At 46.0% G+C, this 26,705-nt stretch overlaps 1 protein-coding gene across 4 annotated transcripts in view; it reads left to right on the plus strand.

Annotated features, from left to right (window-relative positions):
• Positions 1-26,705, plus strand: part of OSBPL9 (oxysterol binding protein like 9) — a 1,205,712-nt gene that overhangs the window by 129,526 nt on the left and 1,049,481 nt on the right. For all 4 annotated transcript variants that reach the window (XM_086952425.1, XM_086952427.1, XM_086952426.1 and 1 more), the window contains exon 2: positions 1,894-1,944. In XM_086952425.1, the coding sequence (XP_086808551.1) occupies positions 1,894-1,944 (51 nt within the window). The remainder of the gene's footprint in view (positions 1-1,893; positions 1,945-26,705) is intronic.

A 26,705-nucleotide genomic window follows, 5' to 3' on the forward strand; every position in this document is an offset into this window, starting at 1 on the left:
GCGGACCCGGTAACTTTATTCCTGGGTTTGCCCATGGCGGTGTAGTTCACAGTAGGAGAAGCTCTGGGCCCCAAATAAATGCTTGCAGCTCTGGTCCCAGGTGGGTGCGGCAACCGGCTCCCCGTGTGAGCAATCCGTGTGACCACGCCCCACGGACTCAAGCAGGATAGAGACTGCTCTCCTTCACGCACCACCAGTAATATTAACAAGCGGGAATTGTAGGGTCTCAGCTGTATCTTGGTTCAGATCTTGGGGCTGTCAAAAATATGAAATATTTTCTGTTTCGATTGCTGTACATCCTTATTGTCTAATTAGTTGTCTCCTGGAAAACACACCTACATTTGCACAGTCCCTGTCGGCTATGTATTTAGAAATCTGAATCTTTGGATCATATACTATGTTTTTGCCCAAACGTATGGCATTTGAGAAGGAAATACCTGCACCAATCCATTAGTGAGAGCAATTGAAGAACAGTTAAGGATGCAATGAGTTGCTTCTTCTCTTTCCAGACGAACTGTTTCGTCAGCAAACTTGTAAACGTCCTTGATCTAGCTTATTTCAGGCTGGATCTACCAATAAAATCAGGCATTTTAACTAGGTGAAACAGCCCAGTGTTGACTTGTTCTGAAGCATAACTGTAGAGGTCTGTTGGCCTTGGTTTTTATAATGACTTTATTTCCATGAAACATTTATTTTTTGTCATTTAATTGACTTATTTAAATACAATAAATAATGTGTTACTTAGTAGGGGGCTGTTTGAAATCCTTTTGCTCTCAGTAATAGTTAAGGTAGCCAATGGTTGATGTGGTCTAACCCATTGCCCCATGCTGTATGCTGTTATGGGTGAAAGCAAAGTGTGAATGGCACAATAAAAGACAATGGCTTAAGTGGGCTGGCCTATTTTGCCATGCTGTAAGCTGTGCTTGATGGACGCAAAATGTGAATGACACAATAACAGATCAATGGCTGAAGTGGTTAGACTCTGTGCCCTTAGCCAAAATAAAGGTATGCTCCCTACGGGGTCAGACTCATTACAGGAGGGGGTGTGATTATTACCCACCCCCACACAAAAAGAAAAAAGAAAAACAATTCTTGGTGACCCAGTGGGATTCCTGCTTGGGTATTGCAGGCCGTGGCTGTGGATTCTTCTCTTTCCAATGGTGCCCTGCCTGTCAAGAATGCTACCTGACTGGAGTGGCAGAAAGGCCCTGCGTAGACCGAAACAAAATGCTGGTCACCCTTTTGGGTGCATTCATCACATCCCTCCACCCTTGTCTACTATACAGGATGTGCCGAGTTTGTCCCATTCACAATAGGGGTTAAAGAAATTTTAGTGTGCCTATTTCACCTCATCTGCCTAGCTTTTGAGTTGCGCTGTCTCCGTTTTACTCCGTGCTTAGTGCATCGTGCATGCACCCAGGTACAATGGTTTTGTATTGTCGTTGGCCCTCTGTGCCTGTGCTGCTAGCATGTCTAGAACGCCTTGGGGAAGAATATCTTCTCCTTTCCATCTTTGTGAATGCCAGTGACATTCACATTTCCCCTTGTTTCATCTTAACACACGTCAGTTTAAATTTCCTCTTTAATACAAACTTCCTCGTTGATGTATGAGGTTGAACTGACAGTCCACGGCTTTTCTTTCAGTTAGGGTGTTACCTGTGTATTGTATTATAAATATCCCAAAACTTAAAAACATACCAAAAACGTATTTCTTTCGCATTTGCTTTGGCTCAGTGAGAGCGGGTGGATTGGAGACAAAGCAGTAACTTGCTCTTTGTAATCCATTGCCTTTAATTGCTTATGAAGAAGTGCACTTTGCTGTTGACATTCTGTGATTTGCAATGTATTTGTGCTACAGCAAAGATTCTATATCTGCTTTTTTTTCTCTTTCAGTCGAAGGACAAAATGATGAGAGGTTCACGCCGAGGTTGTGTCAGACTACGAGTAAGTGTTTTTACGTTTTGCTTACCTGACAGTACGAGCTGTCTGGTTGCGAAAGGCCTATTATGAGCTTGCAGTGGGATAAGAACCCATCTATTGCTTACCGTTGGTTTTATTGTCCCTGTCTTTGCTTGCTATAATTAAATGGCTTACCTTCCTCTTCTTATGTTTGTCCCAGCCTTAAAAGCATATAGCCTCTTTACAATTCTGTTGATTGACTTTCTTGTATTCTTCCACTGCTCGCATTTAGGGAGCATATTTTTTCTTTTTCATTCACGCTCTAAGAACGTGCATGTGTTTTTTAGCACCCTCCCTCTTGTTCTGCTTCCCCCAACCCATTCAAAAACACACGCACTCGTCACTTTGTTACTCCCCACTCCTCCCAGTTTGTCTGTAAAAGCATAGCCACAGGGATATTTGTGCTGGGGGGCAGGGCCGGTCCTAGAACTTTTGGGGCCCCGGGCGAAAGGGAAGATGTGAGGCCCCTCTAATTTGCATGTAACATTACAAGAAGTGACCACAGAAAGTGACATTGCGGGACTATTGATCTTATTTGGCATCACTGAAGAGACCTAACGTGGATATCAGTAACAATGACAAAAAGATAAATATACAAATGAAATACGTCCATATATTTTCAAACTTTATTAAATGGATTACATTTGTCACATTGGATGGAAAAGCTAGTTCCAGGTCTTAGAAAGATGGATGTTTTTTCACTCAATGTTAACTGATCGTTTCCAGATGAGTGCTTGATAGAAATTCCAGTTCTGTCTCATGAAGGGGGGAGATCCTGTTGAGGTAATGAGGGGCGGGATCATTCAAAATATAAAATTACACAAAAGCAAACCTCGCACATTTCAAAAGTCTCCCTTACCATTTTGTGTCATTATGCTGCCACCTTAGGATGACATTAATACTAAGTAATTTCTTTTAACGTAAATCTTCTCACCAGTATACCACACGCACATGCTAAGAGTCGTAGGACAATCTTTTTTGTGTGTGGGCTCTTTACTTGCCAGAATTATGTTGAGTGCAAAAACACAACACATATAATACAAAATTACAAGATACCATTGCGAACAAATTAAGATTGGACATAAATAAAAAAAGACCTAGAACAACCGAGACCACTACTAAATTTACAGTGTGGTTTTTGGCCGAGGGCCGCACCGGTGGGGGCGGGGTCAGAGGGGGAAAGCAAAAAAAAATTGTGACCATAAGGTTTCACACAGGTCCCTGCAGCAGATGCCTTTGTCCACTGAGCCACCAGACCAGCATACCCACATCTCTTTCTCTCTCTCCTTCTGTCTCCCTCCCTTTATCTCCCTCCCTCCCTGTCTCTCTCCCTCTGTCTTTCCCCCTCCTTATCTCTCTCTCCCTCTGTCTCTCTCCCTCTGTCACCCTGCCTCTGTCACCCTGCCTTTGTCACCCTGCCTCTGCCCCATCTCATAAAAGCAAAAGTAGTGCTTCACTGGCAAACTCTTTAAAGTGGCACTAATGTGCTTTGGGTTTGAATAAAATCAATGTTGCCACTTTTTTCGATCCACACTGTCTTGCTTTAGGTATTTTTCAATTTTAACCTTTATTTCTGCCCGTCCCGAGGGAGCACATTTAAAGTGAAAAATGTCAGAAAAAGACAACCTTTCCAGCAAGCATGGTTTTTTTGGTGGGGGGACAAAGAAATGAAAGAGGGAGTAATGGCTGCAGGGCACAAGGAGGGGGGCCCCACACCTGGATCTTGCTCTAGTGCCTAGAGGCCCAGGGAAAGGGGGCCCCCCTCCCCATGGCCTCCAAGCAGTAAAGAAGCATTTCGTAAAACACTAACGTGACAGTTCTACATCCATTTTAAATCCAATAAAAAAAATAGGCGATATAAAAGTAAACACGAGCCAATTGATCTGGCTGCTCCCTCCTCCCCTCACCCACCTCTCCTTACCTGTGTCTGGCTGGTTCTGCTAACAAAGGGGGCCTTCTGTCACCTAGCAACAAAATGCAGAAAGGCAATGGCCGGTACTTAGCAGAGGTGTTGCCTCCCCCTGACACTGTGAGCACACATAATTGCTCGCCCAGTTGCGGTGCAATCCCTACTTTGTTTGTCCCTTCCCCCCCACCCCTGTGCACCCAGGAATGCCATCACACCCTGACAGCAAGGTCAAGACACCTCGCATTTGTAATTTGATTGCGTGGGGCAGGGGGCCCTGGAGGTTAACTGGGAAAGCATGGCCTTTCACGGTGAAGCAGGGGGCCCCCTGAGCGCGAGGCCCTGGGCGGCTGCCCACACTGCCCATGCCTAGCGCCGGCCCTGCTGGGGGGTCGCTGAAGAGCAGCATTTAAGGGTTGTTTTACTTTACCTCACTTTAACTCCTGCATTCAACATATTGCATGAAAGCACAAGCTTTTGACACACAAAAGCTTTTATGGTGCTGGGGAAGGGCTACCCGATATGCTCACACAGCTGGCCTCTGAGGTCAAAGGTGCACTTTCCATAATTCTGCTCTCTGGGCTGCTTCAGAACACCACATGGCTGACCCTGTGACAAGCGTTTCCATTACATTGTGACATTGCATTATTCTTTTGAATTTTGTTAAAAGTTTCCTGAGTAAAAATGATTATTATTTACAAAATCTTTTTATTTAACAATTTCTCAGTGTACACAAGTAGACCCAGTTTTGTACGAATAATGTGAAGCATCATAATGAACACACTGGCATTACAATAAGTTAGTATCAATAGTATTCATCAGTTTTGCAATTCTAACTCAAAGTAAATACAAACATTACTGATCCCACACCTAGTCCACCAGTAACCAAAAACCACCCTATAAAATAACCTTTCACAGTCTCCTGTAGACGCACCATGGTTTCAAACTTTTTCGTATTTTCTTGGACAGCCCTGATTTTGGTAGACCTCCTATTCCTCCCGCTGGCAACAATATAAACCAACCTCCCAGTCCCGCACACTCTGGGGTCTACTTGCTCCCCATGTCCTATCAATATTTCTCTTAGCCTCCCCAGTCAATAACATTAGCCAGATCTTGTGGTATTTGGGCCATACTTGGTCAACTGTTATGTAGCCTCCAGTGGGATAGTGAGGCCTGTGACTTGGGCCATAATATGGACCACCGCCTTCCAGTATTGCTTAATTTTGGGGGCAGTCCCAAAGGAAACGAAAGAAAGAATCTACCATGCCATATCCCCTCGTGCACAAAGCTGTGTCGCATCGCCCCATGCGATGTAACAGTGATCTGGAGTAATATGATCTTCGGAGTATCCTGAATTGCACTAACCAAAAGTAGGCACGAATTGCAAACTTTCTAGGACTTTGTAGTGCCTACACCCACTCGTCCTCTTCGGTAAGTCCTCCATCTCCCTCCCATGCCTCTCGCAGGGACCGTAAGGGGTCTGGGAAACTGTTATCTAATTTTTAGTAGTTCAGAGAGAATGCCTTGTCCGGTATAGGGTCCAGCAGCAGCTGGTCCTTTAACTGGGTTGACTCCGGCAATTGCTCTAGCTGTAAGTGCCTAAATCGTTCCGAGTCCCCATCTCGTATTTTGTCTTTAGATCCTAGAATGTCAGTAGCAAACCCCCTCTTCAAATGTCTCATAAGTGCTCAATACCCATCAGTCCCCATTTATGAAAACCCTTCAGGTTCACAACTTCGTGCAGCGCTGGCCCAGAGTGAGGTCCTGTCAATAAGTTTTCCCTCCATCCCAGAAATCTGGTTGCCTCTCTCCACACCCTCACCACCGTTTGTGTGTGGATCGGCAATAAGTTCACCCTTTTCGTGATGTACAGTAGCGCTGGGTAGCTGCTGCTCCCCGTAGCCTCTCAGTCAACTCGATATGCCGGTTCCTCCATATCCATGAACACCCAGTCGTTGATTATTGTCAGTTGGGCTGCCTTGTAGTAGGCACGTATGTCTGGGACTGTTAGCCCACCCTCGTATGCCCCTAATTGTAGCTTAAAGGAGTTTGCAAAGTTTGCTGTCGACCTTACGAAAGAATTTGGGTGGTACCTTTAAGCTGTATGTTGGAGAACATATAGCAGTTGAGGAGGGCCATCGTCTTAAAGAGCACGGCTCGTCCCTGATGGGAGCGTCCGCCAGTGAGTGACATCACTGCGGAGTTGTTTAAGCTGGGGAGCTAGGTTTCTCTCCAAACACTCCTCAGTACGGCGCATTACATAAATGCCCAAATATTGAAATCCATCTGCAATGATTGGGGCTACACACCTTGACGACGGAGACGGGCTACTCTCGTTAAGGGGGGAAATAAGGGACTTATCCCAATTAATCTAATAGCCTAAATAAGTCTCAATCCACTGTGAGGTGAGGATATCATCAGCTTAGAGGGAGATCTATTCCTCCCAGTTCTTTCCACATCCAATTCACCTCAGGAGGGGGTCTTGATGAATCAAGGCAGCTAATTGCTCTAGCCAGAGCAAAGATCATTGGAACAAGGGGCAACCCTGTCTTGTACACTTGTGAAGGGCGAAAGAATGGGACCGCACCCCGTTTGCCCTCGCCAGCGGGCCCTGGCACAGGAGTCTAATCCAATTACAGAACTGGGGGCCAAATCCTAACCTGATCAGGGCAGCAAACCGATATGTCCAGTCAATACTATTAAATGCCATCCTTGCTTCTGTCACGTGTAATACCCCATAAAGACTCCTCAAATTCAATCTGGTACCCCTATGTGGCATAAACCCCAACTGGTTCGGGTGTGCAATTGTGGTTATCACTGTCTTCAGTCTATTGGCCAAGGCCTTTGCTAAGACCTTGGCCTCCAGGTTCAAGAGAGGTACAGGCATGTAAGAGTCGCAAGCCGGCGGCCTCTTCTCTTTTTGTAGAAATGACTGCAATGTTAGCCAGTCAGGCTGCCTTCCTTCCTTGCTGCCTGAAACATGGCCAGCATGTATTTTGCTACCTTGTCTGCCATGCACTTGTTTTGTTCCACGGGCAGTCCGTTAGACCCAGCTGCCTTCTGAGACTGGAACTCCCGGATTACCTCCTCTACCGTCAGGTTTTCCTCAAGCGTGTCCCTATCTTTGCCTGATAGGATCCTTGATGGAGAGATCTTTAAGGAGGTAAGTGCACTCTTCGCTAGACCAATTTGTTGTGGAGGAGTATGTGTGTTCATAGTACGTGGCAAAGGCCTCCGCTATGGCCTCCTGAGTGGTGGGTGATATCCCGGCAGAGGTCCGGATTTCCAGATTTCTACTACCCAGTTCCTGTCGCTATCCCTCCTCTCCAACCCTGCTATAAAGTGAAAATTATTTGAAATACAAACCATGCCATTATATAGACTTAAACTTTGGATTCAATATACAGTTTTGATATAAAGTAAGATATTTGTTTGCCTTTCCTCCAGTATTTAGAAATGTTTTTAACTTTACCTTTTTTTGGCAATAATATACAGACATACAGGCTGGCATTCGTGTTAAATAGACAAGATTTGATTGGCTTTGCCAGTGCCTTTTTTATTTAGTATTACAGATTATAACATCCCTGAAAAGAACACTTTAAAAAAAAAAATTTAAACTGATATATGAGCACACACATCCTGAATGGACAGTGAGTTTCTGAAATGTTGTAGAACATTTGGTTGAACTACTAGTGCCTGCGAAAGAAGCGATACTGATTAATATGCAAGTATTTTGATTAATTTAGCCATTCATCTCACAATCTGCTATTACTATTTGTCGCTGTATTTTTGCTTGCAGAATCTTTTTCGCATGTTGGTGGTGTTTTCTTTTAAATGGGCTAATAGGGCTGGGGCAGTGGCATTTGCTAACACCAAATAGGTTTACATGTCCGATAGAGTTCAGTGGCCTTTGAATTAGGGCATTCTTCTTCTGTTTTGAGTAAGAACTGTGAGTGAATATATGCCTCATCTCAAAATGAATCCCTTTTTAGGTCGAGTCTGAGGCATTGCTTTAGCAATGATTGTTGGCGAGATTATAGTAAGGCTTTCAAAAGTGTACCCAAACTGGGGATCGGGTACAGTGCATGTGAGCACAACCACGCGCATTGTGCACAGTTGCTATTTGCCACCAGACACTCTGCTCGCCGCGCTCTGCCTCTGCTGCCACTTCAGCTCACTAGGCTGCACACCCCCTCACCCCTCGCCCCTCGCTCGCCAATGTCCCTCCCACCCTTCCTTTGATCACCGCCCCGCCAGACAATGCCGCTCCCCCGCCCCCACCACGCAATGCCGAGAGCTTGTTGTTAATTTGTTTTCCCTGTCTCTATGTGGAGTTGTTACGAACGGTCTGCAGAAAAAACGCTAGTGCCGGTTGGGAGATTACACGTGCCCCGTAGTTAAATTACCAGAAGCAGGATTCCTGGTAATGCAAAATCCTTATACGTTGCTTACATGTGGGTCCGAACTAAACCAATGCGAGGTAGCCTATAGGCGTGGCCGCTCATGGTACATTAAAGTGGTGCTTTTTAAATTAAAGTCGCCAGCGTCCGTGCCCGTTTAGCCTTTTCTATTTTAAATGCACGGGTTGACTTGCGATATCTACACAAAGCAGGCGCAGCTTTTTACCACTAATATGAATACACGCTGCCTGCTTACTGTGCGTTATTTATACACGCAGCAACATCGCTGAGGCCCTCCACGCATGCACCCTTCCCAACTCATGTTACTGCGGGCAAAGACCCTCGCCCTATCAGGGGTGCCCACGCAACATATCCTTCCTGGAGTTTCAATCTATTTGCTGCCTGGACTTCCTGCCCACAGCTATCGGATTCCACAAGCCCCAGCCAGCAGTGCCAATGGCTTCTAGGAGCCCTCTTTTCCTGCCCCTCCCCCTGTCTGCACATCCTCATCTGCTTCTGCGGGGCGCATCCTCCATAACTCTGTATAGAACTGCCCTTCATGCTTCCAAATTGCAAGATCTTGCTGCAATGTCAGCCCTGCCCCTGGAGGCATTTAATACTTATTGTTCCCGACCCCTCCCTTGTGATCACGACCATTCTTCCCTGAAAGCCTCCTACAAAAACCCCTGTGCACCAAGAACTTCCACTGTAATTATTCCAGCATGTGGCTGATATGTTATTTTATCCACAGAACGCAAGCCTCCCAGGACCGGCGGAGTTTTCATCTGCTACGTGCCCTTATTCGGAGTGTTATGTACAGTCTGTGCGCACTTTAAGGGCACAGGCAGTACGACTGCATCTCACCTCGCCACTCTTCTTGCCAGGTGTAGGTTTATAGGCCTATGTAAGAACCCGCAGTTCATTTGTCATGGGACCCACTTCAGCCTCTCCTCACTTTTTAAAACATGAAGCATAATGGGACTTGAAGGCCCTTTGCTTGAAGTATCAAAGTATGCCATAGAACCAAATTACAGTCAGCAAGTACACTTCTGTTGGTACAGTGAATTTTGTGGTGATGTGCATCTAATACATTTTTTCACGCTCAATGAACAATATTGTTTTTTTAAACTCTGGTGTCTTTTTGGGGAACAATTTTTGCACAAAACAAGATGCTGTGGAAAAACATAGCTAGGGGAGAAGTTGCAAAAAATTATGGACTTGTTCTGTCTATATTGCTCAGTCCTCACCATGCTCCTATTGACCCTCTCTCTCAATCCTCAGCCATCTTGTGTGTGCCTATCTTTGTCAATAATCACCATGCTTTTTTCTGTCCATCACTGATGAACCTCATATTGATTAAGGTGTCCATCTCTCTCTCATGCTTACTCTCACTGTTAGATTTGGGGGTCTGTAGTTGACACAGGTAGGTACTTGTGACAAATAGGGACCCTCTCCTCTAGTCAGGGAAAGGGGATCACACACCTAAAATAACCCCTGCTCACCCTCTAGGTTGCGTGGCGCAAGAAGTCAAGGCTTATTTCAGAGGCATTGCAAGTTAAGTAGTTGTGACCACATACAGTAACCCAGTGACAACACTACAAATGGACACCACACATGTTTTATATAAAAAATAAGTAGACTTTACATAGAGTTACCACAAGACCATTAAACAACAAAAATACACACTATGATTACTTTAAGATGGTAGATTAGGCTTAGTTCATTTCAGTTCTTAGATGCGACACTCTGCGTCAATGTACCTTAAGTTGCGTTGTGCTTCCACGACAAGCAACGTCGCAGCGATGGGAAATGTGGCAAAGTTTAGATACAAAGAAATAAAGACGTGAAGATCTTCCAGATGCGGCACGGTTTCTCGAGGATGGGAGAAGCTCTTGGTTCGATGCGTGGAGTGCAGCGGCGACACCCTTACGATGCGACGGCAACCGTTCCAGCGGCGACGCTCTTCTCCACGATACGTGAAGCTTCCGCTCGATGCGACAACTACAGCGGCGACATCCAAGATGCAACGCCAGCAGCTCCGACGGTGGCGCGCTTCTCGGGGTGTGAGGTGCTCTTGATCGATGCGGTGCAGTGCCACAGTTCCAGCGGCGACACCCTCCTTCTTTGGAGTTGCGACGGCAGGCACAGCGATGGTGACCCGCTCCAACCTCGTTGCGAGATTCTTCTCCAGATGCGGTGCAGTACGACAGCTCCAGCGGCGACACCCTCCTTCGGAGTTGCAAAGGCAGCAGCAGCGATGGCGACACGCTTCCTCTTCGTTGCGGCACGCTTCTCTCCGGTGCAGTGCGACAGTTCCAGCGGCGACACCCTCCTTTCTCCGGAGTTGCGACAGCAGGTACAGCAATGGCGACACACTTCTTCCCGTTGAGTCGCGCTTCGAGCTCCTTGCGACACGCAGTTCCTCAGAAGGCCCAAAACAGCAGCAGGCACTTCCAAAAAAACTCTGGGGAGCTGGGGGGTGAAGTCTGTTGTCCCTGAGACTTCAGTAGGAGGCAAGCTCTTTTCCAAGCCCTTGGAGATCGTTCACAAGTTAAAAGCAAAGTACACAAAGTTCCTTTCTCCTTCCTTTGGCAGTAAGGCAACCACTGCAGGCCAATCCCCCAAGCAGCACTTCAGCTTGGGAATAGTCTCTCCTCAGTTTCTTCAGGTTCCTCTCCTCAGTAAAGGTTTCTTCTTGTAGTCCAAAGTGATCTAATTTCATGGGAGCAGGGTCCCAATACTTATACCCAGAAATCCTTTGTTCTCTGAGAGGAGAGGGGCCTTTGTCCAGTCCTAACCAGTTCTGAAGCACTCTGTTTACCAGACTTCTCCTTTCCTTTCACAGTGCAGAGCATGCACATCAGATGCCCCACAGGAGGTGGAGCCAGCATTGTGGAAGGCAAGTACAGTCCTGGAGCACTTTGTTTACAGGACTCCTTCTCTTCTTTCAGTGTGCAGGGCAGAGACATCAGCCGCTCCCCAGAGGGTGGAGCCAGCATTGTGGAAGGCAGGCACAGACCTATTCAAGGTTCAGGTGAACTCCTCCCTCCTTTTATTTATGTATTAATTATTTTAAAAAATTAAAAGCCATTGTTATTTGTAATATCAATACATCGAAGTCACGTAAAAACAACACATATTGCATTACAAATGCTATAGGTGTTACATTTGCGAAAGTTAAAACTATTGCCAATGTAAATGACAAAGCTATTAATTTCGCTATTTTCAAAATAACACATAAAAAAAATCGTCATTTACAATACCAATAGCTCAAACTTTCCTAATGCGAGACTAATTGTATTGCAAATGCTTGTTTGTGCATGTAAGAATTTAGTGTGTTGAGTTGGTGCATCTGAAAGGTAATGTGCCTGAAGATAGCGGCATCAGAAGTGCTCCACAGCAGTGTTTACTTTCTTTGTTTGTCAGGAATTCTGATCACTCGGTGAGAACTAACCTGTTGGTAGGGTTGGTGGAAACCTGATCACCTATAGGGCAGAATAAAGGCATCACCTTAAACAATTGTGTCCCGGCAAAGCTCAGTACTTTCAGCACATGTCCATGAATTCAGAGATGGTCAGCAAAACAAGCAGGGAGGGAAGTTTTCATGGGTCCCAGTGATGGATTAGTAAGCAGCCCGTGTTATAAAGCAATTTCCTTAACAGAGACAATAGTTTTTGTAAACGTATTTGTTCACCCTTCATTCCTCAGTGGCTGTATTTTCTGTGTTGATGAGCACTGCCAATTTTATTATTCTTTGCCCCTTGGTCCCCTCAGTATTGCAGGTTTACTACTTTATTTGTGGAATGCCAGTTTTTGCTTTTCAATATCTGGTTACCCTACCCTTGAGTATATGTAGCTTATCAAGTAGTAGAGTGCTTTAGTAGGTTAATGATACCCAGAGTTAGCGGCCCCCCATTCTCTCCAGTAGGTTCCCTTCTCGTTGATTTATTTGTAAAGCCTAAGTGCAGTGTCCATCTTTGAATCTTCATGCAGAGAATGGACATTTTGCAACTCTGGGTAAAGACTGTGGCCTGGATACCTAGCCCGAGGATTCCCCACGAAAGACTGGGGCTCCCTGCCCCTCCCCTTATCCTGCACTCTGTGCTGAGAGAGAACAGTCTACCTACAATCACAAATGGAACTTAGCAGTGTTGGCTCCAAACGGTTACCATGGAGCTGAAGGAAGACTAATTCACTTAACTGCAGATTTTTCCCTTCGGATTTTGGATGCAAATTTTGAACTTGGTTGTCCATTTGGCCAACTGCTGCTAGGACGTAATATCAGCTGGCCAGTCCAGGATATCATAACATTTCACTCAAGGAGCTGTGAAAACCAGTGTAAGGGAATGCGAGGACCAGAGACCAAATTTGTGGCTGTCTCTTTGGGGTAAGGACAATATTCTTGCTGCTGAGAAAAAAAACCCTTCTGCTGCTGGAAGAACCAGGAGGTGTTGACTGCCTGGCATGGATAAATCTGAATGTTCAACAAAAGACCAAGTTAAGCACATGCATCTTTTGCAAGACCATTTGAGCCGAATCTCCTGAGACCTAAGACTGTAAACCGCTTCTCTGCCGACCTACGTTCCCTTGTATACAGCCTCTGATGCCGCTGTGCTTTACTCGGTTCTGTCTCATGATCGTGAGAGGCTTGTGTGCCTAAACCACGCATAGGTTTATCTCCTCATGTGACTGACAACTGTGTCAACTGTGTGTTGCCCCTGTGCCTCGACCTTCTTGTAGCACATCATTTAAAGTGATGGACAACTATGCATATAGCTCGTGTGTCCCAACCTTTGTGCAACACATCCATATTTCTAATTCCCCCCGGGACCTGGTCCACCCGGGGGACTATTTAAACGAGGTGCGGCAACCTGGGCTTCATTTTTTAAAATGTTTTAGGCAGGATTCGCAAATGCAACTTGATTTTCTGCCAATATTGTTTTTTAGTGGTTTCTGGGCCCTAGGGGGTCAGTGTCGGCCCCCCAGGGGCCCATGGGGTATGGGTGTTTCTGCCCTGCCTCCTTAACCTTTTTTAATTTGTTTTTTCATGTAACTCGGTTCAACTGAGTCATAAGATGGCTGCCAACACTTCCTAGTTTGAAGTGTTGGCAGCCAATCAGATCTCAGGTACAAGATCGGGAGGGGTTGCGGATCCACCGTGGCCAGAGTTGTATATCTGAAAATTCTTTCATTTTTCAGGAACTACTGAACGGATTTACACAATTTTTACAAAGAGTCGTTTCTTGACCAGGAGCTACCTTTTTGCCAAATTTGTTGTAATTCCGTTCAGCAGTTTAGGCTGTAGCTATGTCAAAAGTTTCCTATGCAAATTAACATGGAGAAAAAGCGTTTTGGGACCCCCCACCCCCTTTTTCTCAGCCCTCCCTCATTCCCTTTTGACGGATCTCCCTGAAATTTTCAAGACCACAGCTGACGTGACTGACCCATTAGTTTTGAAAATTTCGCTAAGATTCATCAAACGGTGTCCAAGTTATTGGCAGATCAAAAACCACCCTTCCTTTGGAAGCTAGGTCCGAACTGTAACTACCTACTGGGCACCGCCAGTAGGTAATATCTGTATGTGTGCGCACACATACACTCACACTCACTCAGTATATTGTACGGCGCTGTTCTCAGAGCACTGGCACCCAACCATTGTATATATAGGTTAATACAAATAAATGTTCAAATTCTGGGAAGAAAAAATAACCTGTCCATTTGTTTAATCTTGAAAAAATGTTTGCAGCCTAAACGTGTTTTGCAACATCATTGCTTCTTCAGGGCATATAGCTTGTGCAATTTCTTGATTAATCCCTCTCCTTATGTCCACAATTTCACAATTATGTTATCTTGTGTCTCATGTTATCCTTAACGTTTTATCTTTAAGTTCAGTTTGTTTAATCTCAGCGCTATTGAATGAGCCTCTTGATAAAGGAATCTGGCCACACAAGAAAGCAAGAAACTTTGCGAAACTTCCATCTGTGTTATTAGTCGCTGCGCTAAGGAATACTCACCTTGGTAAGGGAATCTGTTCATATACAACAGAGAGAAGATGAACAAACTACTGTGACAACACCATGTTACTCTGCTACTGATCCAAGAGGCAACCAAAAACCCTTTTCAACACATCTCAGCGATCGCCTGATCAGGTGCAGGTTTACGGTGTGCATGGCGTAGAATGTTGTAAGAGGTGTCTTCTTACTCGTAACTGTTGATTGCGAGCTGATTAGTATTCTGACTTCAGGACAATCTGCCCCTACAGTGGTGCTATTTTGATTACAAGATGGCGGCAAGTAAGGATCACTTCAATTTACACGTTCTACAACACTGTATCATGGTTTAACCAAGTATCCTCGTGTATGATGTATATCTATTAATAAGACTACTTTATCTTTAGATAAATGTTCCCTGATGAAGGCTTGTACAGCCGAAATGCATTGGATGTTTTCTTAATTTGCATTTGAAAAAATAAAAAGATGTGCTAAAAAGGAGTGAATAACAACTCCAAAAAAAGCAATTGAATGAATAAAGGATTACAGGTATAATCGAACAAACAAGTGGATGAAGTGATTCATTTTACTTAACAAAGGATTGAAACCTTATAGCCCCCACGGGGAATACAGTTGTTACCTGGGGACGTTCCCCAAGTTAGGGGCACTCTTGGTAAGTAGGGGTCGCCATTGAAAATGCTGTGAGTATTTAATCTTAGTTGGTTGCACAGGAGTTGTTTTTTTAAAGCTTTCGTGTGCAAGGGGCCAATTTGTACCTGCGAAGTCACTTGTAGGCATAATGTGAGGCTGTGGTAACAATGGTATAATCGATGGTGGGGACGGAGCTGCAGACTCATACCCCCATCTTCCTCCTCAACCAAACCCCCTATTCTCATCATTTTTGATAAGGTGATGTATCTCATGACTGAGAGTGGGAGAATCCTCTAATGTTATTTGCACCCTGTGGGCAGAAACTTTTGGTGAGAGTTTCGGTCAAGCAGGTCTTACCCAGCATGAAAACATCCTGATCTCCAGGTAGGGAAGAAGTCTCTCTCCAATTTAATTCTACCACTTTCAATTTCCAGCCGAGCTTTAGTGATGTTGAGTGCAACAGTAACAGGCAAGACCAAGTAAACTGTAACCTGGACACTATGCCAAATGTCTTAAGGGTCCTAGGCATCTTATTATTCTTTTTTTTGTGGGGGAGTTTTATATAGCGCAAACTCAACTCGAAGGTATCAGAGCGCTTTACATGAGCACCAGTTGCGTTATCGAAGTACACATTCATTTTGTTAGGCATGGGGAGATGATGTGATTTTCCCAGAATCACAGGATGTTGAGCATCCCTGCCGAGACTCAAACCCGGTTCCCCAGCCTCAATGTCGTTAGCTCTAGCAGTTAGGCCACATCGGATATCGCTCATACACTGTCAACTAGTGGTATGACCTAGGTTTCTCCCTCCAATCTTAGTCCGATGACCACAGGCTGCATAACCACCGTGCAAAGGAAAGGGGACAAGGAGCACCCGTGCTGGAACCTCCTGTGTACCATGAAGGAGGCAGAGATTAATTTGCCCAGCCAAACCCTGCTAGTAGATCAATTTGATTAAAGGTAGGGTTTGCTTCCTAAAGACAAATTTCTTCAACACATTAAACCAGTACCCAGCAATTCTCCAAGATGTCAAACGCCTACTTCAGGTCACAGACCAGGCAGGCTGATTGAGGCTACACAGTTGGAGCTGCTTCCATGATCCTGTATATTATTCTGATATTCAGGATCATGCTTCTACCTGGTACAAAACCATTTTGGTCTGGGTGGCTCAGGCCAGAAAGCATTTGCGTTGTATGACCTGCCATAACCTTGTTGAGACTCTGGCAGAGTTCAGAGTTGCTGTATGAATGAGACGTCAAAAGGCGTACGTCCCTGTTTGGGTATCAATTCTATCAGATCATCACTGAGGGAAGGTGGTAATATACCTCTGCCAGCTGCAACTTAATACAGAAGGGCTAGGTTTGGTGCTGACACTTAGCCATCAGTTGATACAATTTTAAATAACCTCTGTCCGATCCTGGTGTCTTTCCAGTTGCCATGTGGTGTATAGCCTGCACCATATCATGGGGGTGTTTATTTCTTATTTCAGATTAGGAGGAACACAAGGTAGTGGCTTCTCATTCAAAAATTCTTCAACTTCAGTGTTGGTGTCTCTGTCCGTGACATCTAATAGTGTATGGTAATGCTTGTAAAGTCACATGGATCTCGTATTGGACGTGTTGAGTAACAGTCAGCACTGTCTGGAGTGTAGAAATTAGTGATGTTGGCTGTCTCTGTTAATAAGCCATGCTAATTTATATTGTTTTTGAAGCTGGGCAAAAGGAATTACTGTTCCTTTATCCCGTAAGTCTCCCACCGTGGAGATACCAATGCTATCCCACTGTGTGAAACCTTTACTGCGTCTTAATTGTCCCAGATCCTTGGTATCCCAGAGCAGGGTAAGTTTAGTTATGACCCCTTTCCATCCCAGCTTTGCCAGTGCCGTGTACCACATTGCGACCGTGTGCGTCGTGGGTCCTTCTAGTTTTGCGGCGAGTGTTTTGTTGTAGAGCACCGCCAGCATATTGTTCGTGCCCAATTGCGCCCTGTCTGCCCTATATGCTGGGTCGTCGTGAGGCGCGTGAATCCATTGATTGAGGGTTTTGAGTTGTGCTGCCCAGTAATACAGTTGTAAATTTGGTAGCGCTATCCCGCCATCGTACCAACCCCTGTGCATCTTGGCCTGCGCTACACGTGCTGGGCGTTTACCTCACAACAGGGTCGAGACTTGTGCCGCTATGTCTTTAAAATATCTGGGTGGGATTGGGTAGGGCGCATTCTCAAGTGCATAGAGAAATCTCGGCAGTGCCATCATTTTGTACAGCGCGGCTCTACCCAGAAGCGTTAGGGGCAAAGATGCCCAGTGTGTCACATTGCGCCGCAGGCTTTCCAGAGGTTGAGCCAGATTTTTCGCAAAGAAGTCTGTCATGTCTTTAGTAATGTGAACACCCAAATATTTAAAGGAATTCCCCGCTAGCACCAATGGGCATCCCACGAGGAGTGAGGGCTCTGGTCCCTGCAGAATGTAAAGCTCTGATTTGGCCCAATTTATAGTGTATCCTGATGCTTTCCCGTGTGTGTCGCAAATTGTAAGGAGGTCTGGTATACTGCGTCTGGGTCCATCAGATAAACTAACATGTCATCAGCATAAAGTGAGAGACGGTCTTCCCATCCCTCCCACCCGTTAATACCTTTCAACAACGGGGTTGTCCTAATTAACGTTGCCAGCGGTTCTATTGCCATTGCAAACAGCAACGGCGACCGAGGGCATCCCTGGCGCATTCCTCTCGTTAGTCGTATCGTGTGGGATATATGTCCGTTGGCCGTAACTTGAGCCAGAGGAGCTGAGTACAATAGTCGTACCCATGCTCTAAATTTTGGCCCAAAACCCATGTGAGCCAGGACCGCAAACAGGTATTGCCACTCTATCATGTCAAATGCCATTCTCGCATCTAACGATAGTATCACTGCCGGGTCCGACAAGTTTGGAGCCCATGCGAGCACTCCATGCATACGCCTGATATTTAGGGCTGTGTTCCTGTTTGCAATGAAACTCGCCACGATGTATGTCGAAGTAGCGGGCATAAAACAAAGCGGTGAGAAAAGGCCGTGGGGCAGCCGCTGAACGGCCAATGGAAGCAACCCATGGGATCTCCTCCGCCGATGGTAATGCAAAAGCTGTTTACGGCAGTCATGTATACCAGTGTCAATGATCACCAGCAAATCCTTCCGCATGCGTACCGGGACATCGCTACCCCCACCAAAAAGCGGGGAACAATCAGCATCCACCTCGGGCCCATCCGCATCTCTGAGGGACGGCCCGGGAGCAATGGTGGTCACCACATTGTCTTGTACACAAGGATCCCGGGCCAAGGTCACTTGCCAAATCTTCAGCGCTCGTAGAACGTCGCCAATCGTGGGTTCGCGCTCCCCAGTGCAGGCCCCAGCACAGTACAGAGGTACAGCATCGACATCCCGGGGCGTTCCACAGCATACGGCATCAGCCGCCATTTTGCGAGTACAGCGCCGTCCCTTCGAAACCAACTCCTGGGGTGGGCTCATCAGCAGGGCCCCCGCGGGATCCCCTTCAAGCACCCAAACAGCACCCTTGGTGCAGAAATGAGAACCACCAAAAGAGGGGGACCCGCCGGTGCCACCGCTCCGCTGGAGTCACTCACCGCCACCGAGCGATGAGGTTCGGAATGGCCGGGCAAGGCAACAAAGGGGGGAGCCACCAGCACGGCGTCCCCCCACACACAACTTACCGCACCTCACCTCTGGAACACCGGATGGTAGTCCCAGGCGCGTTCAGTTGCCTCCGGCCTTTTCGCACAACGGCAGCTTCAGGCCGGCCTCCATCCTCCACCCGAGGCCGCCACCGACACCGTCTCGCCGGCCACTCGCTGAAGGCAAGGCCCCGGTCTCCACCCCACGGAGGCCGCACTTCCTGGGAGGACGCCGCTGCGGACCCACTGAACGCCGGATCCACCAGGACGGGTGGTATGTGTCAGCAAACCTTCGTCTATAAAATGTTATCGTTTTTGGGCAGGATGGGCGACAGGATAGTTGAGTTTAGGCAGGGAGGCCGGCGGAGCCGAGCTACCATGCGGCCATCACGATGTCGAGCTTGGCTCCTCCCCCTGTTTGGTAGTGTTTTTAAGGTCCTTCCTAATGCTGGGAATCTTAAGATGATTAGGGTAGATAGGATATAGCCTCTTACGAGAGTTCTCTCGGCAAGAGAGTGTCAGTATTATTGTGGAGTGATCCGAGATGCCCCTGGGTTTTACTATCCCTTCGACGCTGTGCAGACTAGCTCCCAACATCAGGAAAAAATCTATTTGTGACAGACTATTGTGTACTGCAGAGTGGTATGTGTGTGGTGTGTCGGTTATTTGTCGAGTCCACAGTTGTTAGGTCAACCACTACCTGGTGTGCTATATATGTGGGATTGGACAGTCACTTCTTGTCCTCATTACAGGTTCCGCATTCCGGTTCTCCAATTGTACAGTCCGGGCCAGGCCTCCCTCTCCTCCGATCTCGTGTACACCAGCCACCTCAAGCGACACCGCTGTTGGTTGTCCTCTAGTCGCTCCCTGCCCCCACCTCCACTGATCCAGTGCCCCTGCACCCGTCTTGCTTTTCCACCTGCCTCTGCCGACTGTGTTCCCCGGTGCGGCGCACGATACAGGCCAACACCGGCTTCCCTTCTGTCTATGCCGCAGTCTGCTCACCTTTGATAAAAAAGGGAGGAGGGGAGTTGGGGTGGCAGAGGGGTCCCACGTTCATTTGGTGCGTATCGTTGGCAATGGGATACGCCGCGGGATGTGTCTGTCTTTTGCGCTGCAGTGTGCGGTGGATCCTGTTAGCTCCCGGCACCAGTCTCTCCCGTCTCGCCGATAGGGGAGGGGACTTCACTCCTCCTTCGCCACCGATGGTCGTCCCATCGGACCCCCCCGCTGCTGGACGATGGGTCCCGATTCCTCCGGTCTCGCTGGACTTGCGGCGATCTCTAGAACCGCCGGAGTTCGTCACACCTCCCCCTCCGCTCCAGGTCCTACTGCACATTACGTTAGGGCGCGGCTTCTGTTAGTGAATTAGGCCGCCGCCATCCGCTCCTCCTTTGGTGCAGTTCCCGGCTTTGTCTCGGCTCCGGAGTGGTGCCGGTCGTCGCCTCTTGGCCCCGGACTTCAGCTTCAGCCCCCGGATTTACGTTTATTACGGGATCAACATGCGGATTTATGGGAAGGGCCGCTTCGTCTCTGGAGCTCCTCGACTACGCGGCCATCTTGGTCGGCTGCTAGCCACGCCCCCCCACCCCATGTCATCCCCCCCCAATTGTTCATTTTTACGAAGATTACGGAAAGGGACCTTCTTGTTCTCTTTACAAAGGGCAGATATTTCCTTTTGGACTTCCTTCTCAAATGCGAGTACCTTTAGAGGCACACTAGTGATGGGGGGTTGAAGGTAGAGCGTCTCTTAAGGCCTGTGTTCTTACCTTGTGTTAGGTCGGGTGCCATTTCTTTGTCATGGAAGAAGTAGTGTAGGCGAATCTTGCAAAAAAATTGAGCCAATTAAGTGACCTGGAAACTTTCTCCTGGATTGGACTCTGTCTAGAGACCGGTCCAGATAAATGGAATAAAGGTATAAAATAATTGTATAAATGAAGAAAAAGAATAATTACAAAAAGATGACTTATGACTGCCAGACTGGGTTGCGCATGAGGCAACAGTCCATCAAGGTACAGATAATATATTATCCACACATAACACTCTCAGATGAACGGTTACCTTAGATGTAAGTCATGATATGTACATCAAAATAACCTCGATACACTGAACATAATACCTACTACATATGCTCAATTAATTTAATTCAACCAGCCATTACAGGGCAAATGTATCAGTATAGATCAGGTGGATTCTGAAAGACTCAGTTAAGCCAGAGGGGACGCATAATAGTCCTATGTAATACGATTACACAATGCAAGATTGAATTACCATTTCCGACATACAGAGGGCAAATGGAAGGTCCGTTGCGAATTTTATCAACATCCGTTGACAGCTACAAAATATATGAAGGATGTGTATTTCACATCTTTTGAAATTTTATCACTGTAAATGCTATGTCCCGGGCATAAGGAAATAAAACATTTTGGACCGTTAGCATTGATTATTGTGGGGCAAATATTCTAGGATTTCCAAGAGATAAATTATACTGAGAGGTACCTGTGGTATAAAAACAATATAGTGATTAATAGTTATGGAATGCCACCTTATCTTTGCATTATCTTTTGACTATTCGGCACAGGTTGACTACTCAAAAATACGTTACAGAACTACATTTTCCGGCTTCATAGACGCGATCTGGTAGTTCTCTAAATGAAGTCATCTTACTGCGCCCCATGCGCACTAATGCACAACACCTGGAATCTTCCCCATAAAATGTCCGCCCGCTCTCACGTCCGGTACCTCCACTCCAGTGGAGTTCCCAGGAGGTACCAACGGATAGGTAAGGGCTTTGTTTGTGTTGGTTGGTGAGCATTCTTGCTCACGTCTCCTCAATGGTTTTTTGGTAACACTCGTTTTTGGTGTAACTCGGCTTTTAGATGATTTTAAATAGCCTATGGATGCTAGCTAGATCTCGCAACCAGGACACACTAGCTTTTAATAATAATAATAAGAGATTTGTAAAGCGCCTGGCTGCACAACTGTGTATCCCCGCGCTAATTGCCTACAAAACTCACCGAGAAAAGATCGGGGACGGGCAAAGAAGACAGCTATTAAGGAAAAAGATGGGTTTTCAGTCTAGCGCTAAAAAGGGTCTCTGAGGGTTCCATTCTTAGTTGAGTAGGTAGAGCATTCCAGTGTTTTGCTCCCAGGTAGCGAAAAGAGCGGCCGCCTATTTTCGCTTTGTGGACACGTGGGATTTTGAATTGTGACATTCCTGAGGACCTAAGGTCTCTGGTTGGGCAGTGAATAGTCAACAGATCTCTTAGATAGGTGGGACCTTTGTTGTGGGCAATCTTATGGGCATAGCAAAGGCTCTTAAATTTGATTCTTTCCCTAACAGGGAGCCAGTGCAATTTGGACAAGGCTGCCTTGGCGGATGTTCTTTTGGGTAGGCCCAGTACCATGCGCGCGGCCGCATTTTGTAGGCATTGAAGCTGGTGAAGGAGTTTTTGGTTCAGTCCTAGTAGGAGAACATTTCCATAATCCAAATGAGGTGTGATAAGCGCATGTACGATGGTCTTTCTAGCTTCTGTAGGAATGAGATCAATGGTTTTTCTTAAAATTTTTAGCGTACCGATGCATTTGCCTATTATTTTATTGACTTGGGATTTTCCTGACAAATCAGTCGATCATAATTCCGAGGTTTTTCACTTTTTCAACAGGGTAGGGACAGTCGCCCAAAGTTGTGGGCCACCATGCTTGCGACCACAGAGAGGTTTTATTTCCTATCACCAACACCTCTGTTTTCTCTCCATTAAGCCGGAGGCAGTTGTTATCCATCCACCTGGCTACAGCAGCCATGCAGTCCGAGAAATTGGAGGCGTATTTCTCGGTGTCAGGAGTGAGCTTAAACATGAGCTGGGTGTCATCGGCGTAGCTGAAATGCCCACCCCGAAGTTCTCAACGACCTGTGCCAGGGGCTCCATATAGATATTGAACAGGGTGGGGCTCAAACTAGAGCCCTGTGGAACCCCATGGCTCACGTCACGAGAAGATGATTTAAAGGGTGGGCAGTGTATCTGAAAGGATCTTTTCGTAAGGAAAGATTTAATCCATGCCAGAGCATGGTCTTTCACTCCGATGTCTGAGAGTCGGGACAGCAGCGTGGCATGTAGCTTTTAGAACGAACTTATCAGTAGATCATAACGAGATTCTGTAGAGCCGACAGAACACCTGAAGGGTAGCAAAGAGGCAGCATCTGTTCTATAGACGAGTGCTCTTTCTATTACCGCTTCTGGCATCTTACTGCTATTACACGCTAAGAGCACTCTTTTCGGTATTTCATAACTTGAGTATCGAAGGCTATGAGGGTGCAGCCTAAATATCAGTTTCCAAGAGAACTCCGATAGGTGTGCTTTGGATCATAACAGACCGAGGTCACCCTAAAGGGCCATTGGCTCAGATATGGGGTGTCCTGCTGATTTAATAACAGAACATAATGAAATACTATTAAGACCGCTCTAACAGCATACTCTTAGACATTATAGTTAAAAGATTGTCTTTGATATTCCGCGATCGTTTGTTGGGCCAATGTTTTGCTGTGACTGTAGCTGGGGGGCTTTAACATAATGCTCGTTTTTAATTAACAATGAATGGTTTTGATGGCTTATAAAACGTAGCTACAACCATGTGTACAAATCTTGTCCATAAATTGTTGGTGTTGGGCTATGATTATTTCACAGAGTGGGGCCTCTTCACAAAACTTGAGCTGGTGCCGAGTGAGGTGAGGTCCAGTTCTTTACAAGCAATGGTAAGCATATTTGCTTCTACCACTGCATGTCTACAGAATTAGTATGTTGTAAAACTAGTAGACGCAGATATATTTTCACACTCACTGATTCCTTTTTCTAGATGCTGTAATGCATCATGCTTCTTTCGAGGATTTGAATATTGCTACAACAGAATCTAGACTGTATGTATAAATACCCATAATTTTGCAGTGACAAAAGGTGTGTTTGTTTAGGTCCTGAAGAAAGCCAGGGAGATTTATCCTAGTGGCTGAAACATGTTGACTGTTGAGACAGTGATTAACTCTTTAACTGTTTCTTTTTCACCTTCACATTGGTTTTAAGCGGGAAAACAAATTAGAGATAGTAGCAAAAGATCATTTGCATATTTAATGTCTGTTGTTTGTCCTATTTTAATTCACACTTCATTTTTCTTGCACTGCACCTAAGAAATACTTTAGATTAAAATACAGAAAGAAAAGTCCCTTCTGTATTTGCTTTCCTTTGTGACCGCACAAGAGGATACAACTCATTCTCTCTGTTTCCCTTGGGGATCAAGGAAGGAAGGACGAGAGAGAGTTGTTTGGAATCCCAGATGATTACACTGGGCACTTGAATGTGTAATGATGGGACACCAATCATCCCGAGGTGGATCTTGCCTATGTTTTCACTTTGCCTATTAATCACTTTCTCTGCACCATCTTGCTTTCTTTTACTAATTCTAATTCTAGGCAGCACATAAAGCTGTAGGTGTCTTCAGATTTACTTCTTTAGGCACGCTGTCTACAATGCCACGGATTCTTTTGTGTTTTTTGATAATTTGAATTAGGGGGATTGAATCCTTGCTGGTCTTTATAATCTATCCCTCGGACCCTCCATATTGTGGTTTAAATCACTTAATCTCCCAGTGCCTAACAAAAATTAATGTTTCCTCATGTAATGCAACTAGTGCTCTGTAAAGCGCTCTGATACCCGGTACCGGATATAAAACTCTGTAAAAAATAAAAATGAAAAAAAAGTCGGATGTCCATAAGTAGAAGATGGACACTTGCTTTGCTTCGTCTGTTAGTGGCTAGGGGTATTCTTGAAGTCCCATCGCGGCCGTGCTGCAGTTGTGTTAGTGCAGAGCAGGCGGCCCTTAACTTGCTTTCAGCACACTTGAATTTATTTAATTACTGTACAATTAATTTAAATCATTATAGTTAAAGTATAAAACACGAAGGTACAAACAATAGTCCGAAACGAAGTGTGAAGACATCAGATGAAATGTAGTTTGTGTCCTCCCCATGACGCCCACTCGTTCAACCAGTGCCGGTAGTCATTAACGTGAGTCCTTACACAAAGTTTCTGAAGCACCTACGTAAACCTTGGTGGTTTCTGCTTCAGCAATCTGTAGGCCAGATCTCCTTGGCCCTTCCATTGAGAGCCATAAATATGGTGAAGTCTCATTAGAACGGGTGAGTAAGTGCAGGGTTAGGTACTTGTATGCGTGTAGTGTGCTTCATCCCCCTTTTTTTGCCGTGCTAAATGCCATGGTTTCAGTATGTTCATTTGCGGCCTTTAATGCAATCCTAATCTGATGAATAAATGTCCCCAGTCTCGCCAAGGTCATCGTCTTTGTATTAGAGAAGCACAATGCTGACGCTTTGCTACATGTCTTGGTTCCTTTAGTGATATAAACTGTGCGAAGAAGTCGTCAACGTTCGTTCCTAAGGGCGGGGCAGCAGCATAGGAGATGTCGCCCGGATTCCCTCATGTAGGAGCACAGTCTGCAGGTTGTGGATTCGCACTTGCAGGCCATGCAGGGTTAAAGTCAGTGCTTCCTAATACACAGAGTCTCATAGAGAGAATTTCGGTTCTGGCTTGTGGTGTCAGTACCTCGCCTGCCTGCCCTATAGGAGCTGTTCAGTGGGGCTAAGTGGGGGCTAGAACGAAGAGATTTAAGGTCCTGATCAAATGAAATTTCGCAGACTTGTCTATTAATGGCTTTTTTCTAGGCGTTTAATGGAATTTCTAGCAATGGTATGCTTTTTTCCTCGATCTTTAATGTGCTGAGATCTTTGCCGAGGCTGGAGTGCCATGCTGATCTTGGCCCCTCAAAGATGAGACTCAGTTGTTGCCTTAAGGATCTTAAGGGTCCCAACAAATTCCTTAAGTTTAGTTTTCAGCACACAACTAGGATTTCCTCTGAGCCAGGAGACTGGCTTCTAATCTTTAACCCCTCACTTCATAGTATGGACAGCGGCTTCAATCCGGGCCTTTCTCGAAAACATACATAGCTGTTGCGGTCTGCTGTGCCTTTCTCGGTCTCCATTTTACAGGATGGAAGTTTGATTTTCCAAAATCCCTCTTCTTTTCTAACTTGTGTACCTGAAATATATGTGGCTTAGCTGATGGGGGAGCAATTTCCCTTTGATTTGTTCTTGCCCTCCTCGGGACTTCTCAGGTTCTGCTCTGCTGCTTTCTCAGAAAAAGTAAGATGTCTATTTTTTTAGGTCTCGCGACCTATCAATGCGCGCAAGCGCATTGAGCGGAGCGAGAATTCGAGGGCTCAAAATCCTCGTCAAACCGAGGGCTTTCTGCTGCGGTTTTCTTTGAGTTCACGTGGCCACAGGCACGCGCTTTTGGGCCATAAACTCTGTTCCCCAGCTCCAGCACCTCCCCTCTCTCTCTCCCCGCAAACACAGCCTTTCTTGCATTTCTCCTCCCCCTCCCCAGCCAGCTTCTCCCAGGCCATAGCAACACTCCTCCCACACCTTTGAAGAGAAGCTTAGCTTCACTTCAAAGGCCCCTGCTGCTTCACACCGTGTCGCATTTCTCCTCCCCCCTCCCCTTCTCTGCCTTCCCTCCGTCTTGTTGTAAGGCTTGGATTTAGCTGTTTATACAGAATGAAAAGCGGAACTTTCCAGTATGTGACTTGATTTTGTCTAATGTGAATCCATGAAAAGGTGCTACGGGTCACACGCGGTTTATCACCCATTCCGTCATTAAAAGTGCACGTGCGCAGCATTGCGAAGGGGCGAAAGGGAAAGGTCACTGGCACATTGTACACGGTGTGTTCTTTGTTTAAAGTATTCCTGTATGGTCCATGCTCTAAAACGATTGCAGTCGTCCAGGCACTAATTCCCTTCACTGACCTCATTTGTGTGGATTGTAAGTGGAAATCTAAAAAAACGATTAACAACATGGACCATACGAGAAAACTTTAAACAAAGCACGCATTGTTAGAGGAATCACATTTGCTTTAAAACATGTAAAACGTACAGTTGATTCACCATCTTTAAAACACATCTGTCCAAAAATCTCGTGGCAAGTCAACGTCGAAAACAAGGAGAAAACACAGGAGAAAGAAAACATTTTGAAGGGCAAGTCACCGTGGGCAGAAACAAAAACAAAGGAAGGAC

Source organism: Lissotriton vulgaris, chromosome 1_1, assembly GCF_964263255.1.
Source record: "Lissotriton vulgaris chromosome 1_1, aLisVul1.2, whole genome shotgun sequence".
NCBI lineage: Eukaryota > Metazoa > Chordata > Amphibia > Caudata > Salamandridae > Lissotriton > Lissotriton vulgaris.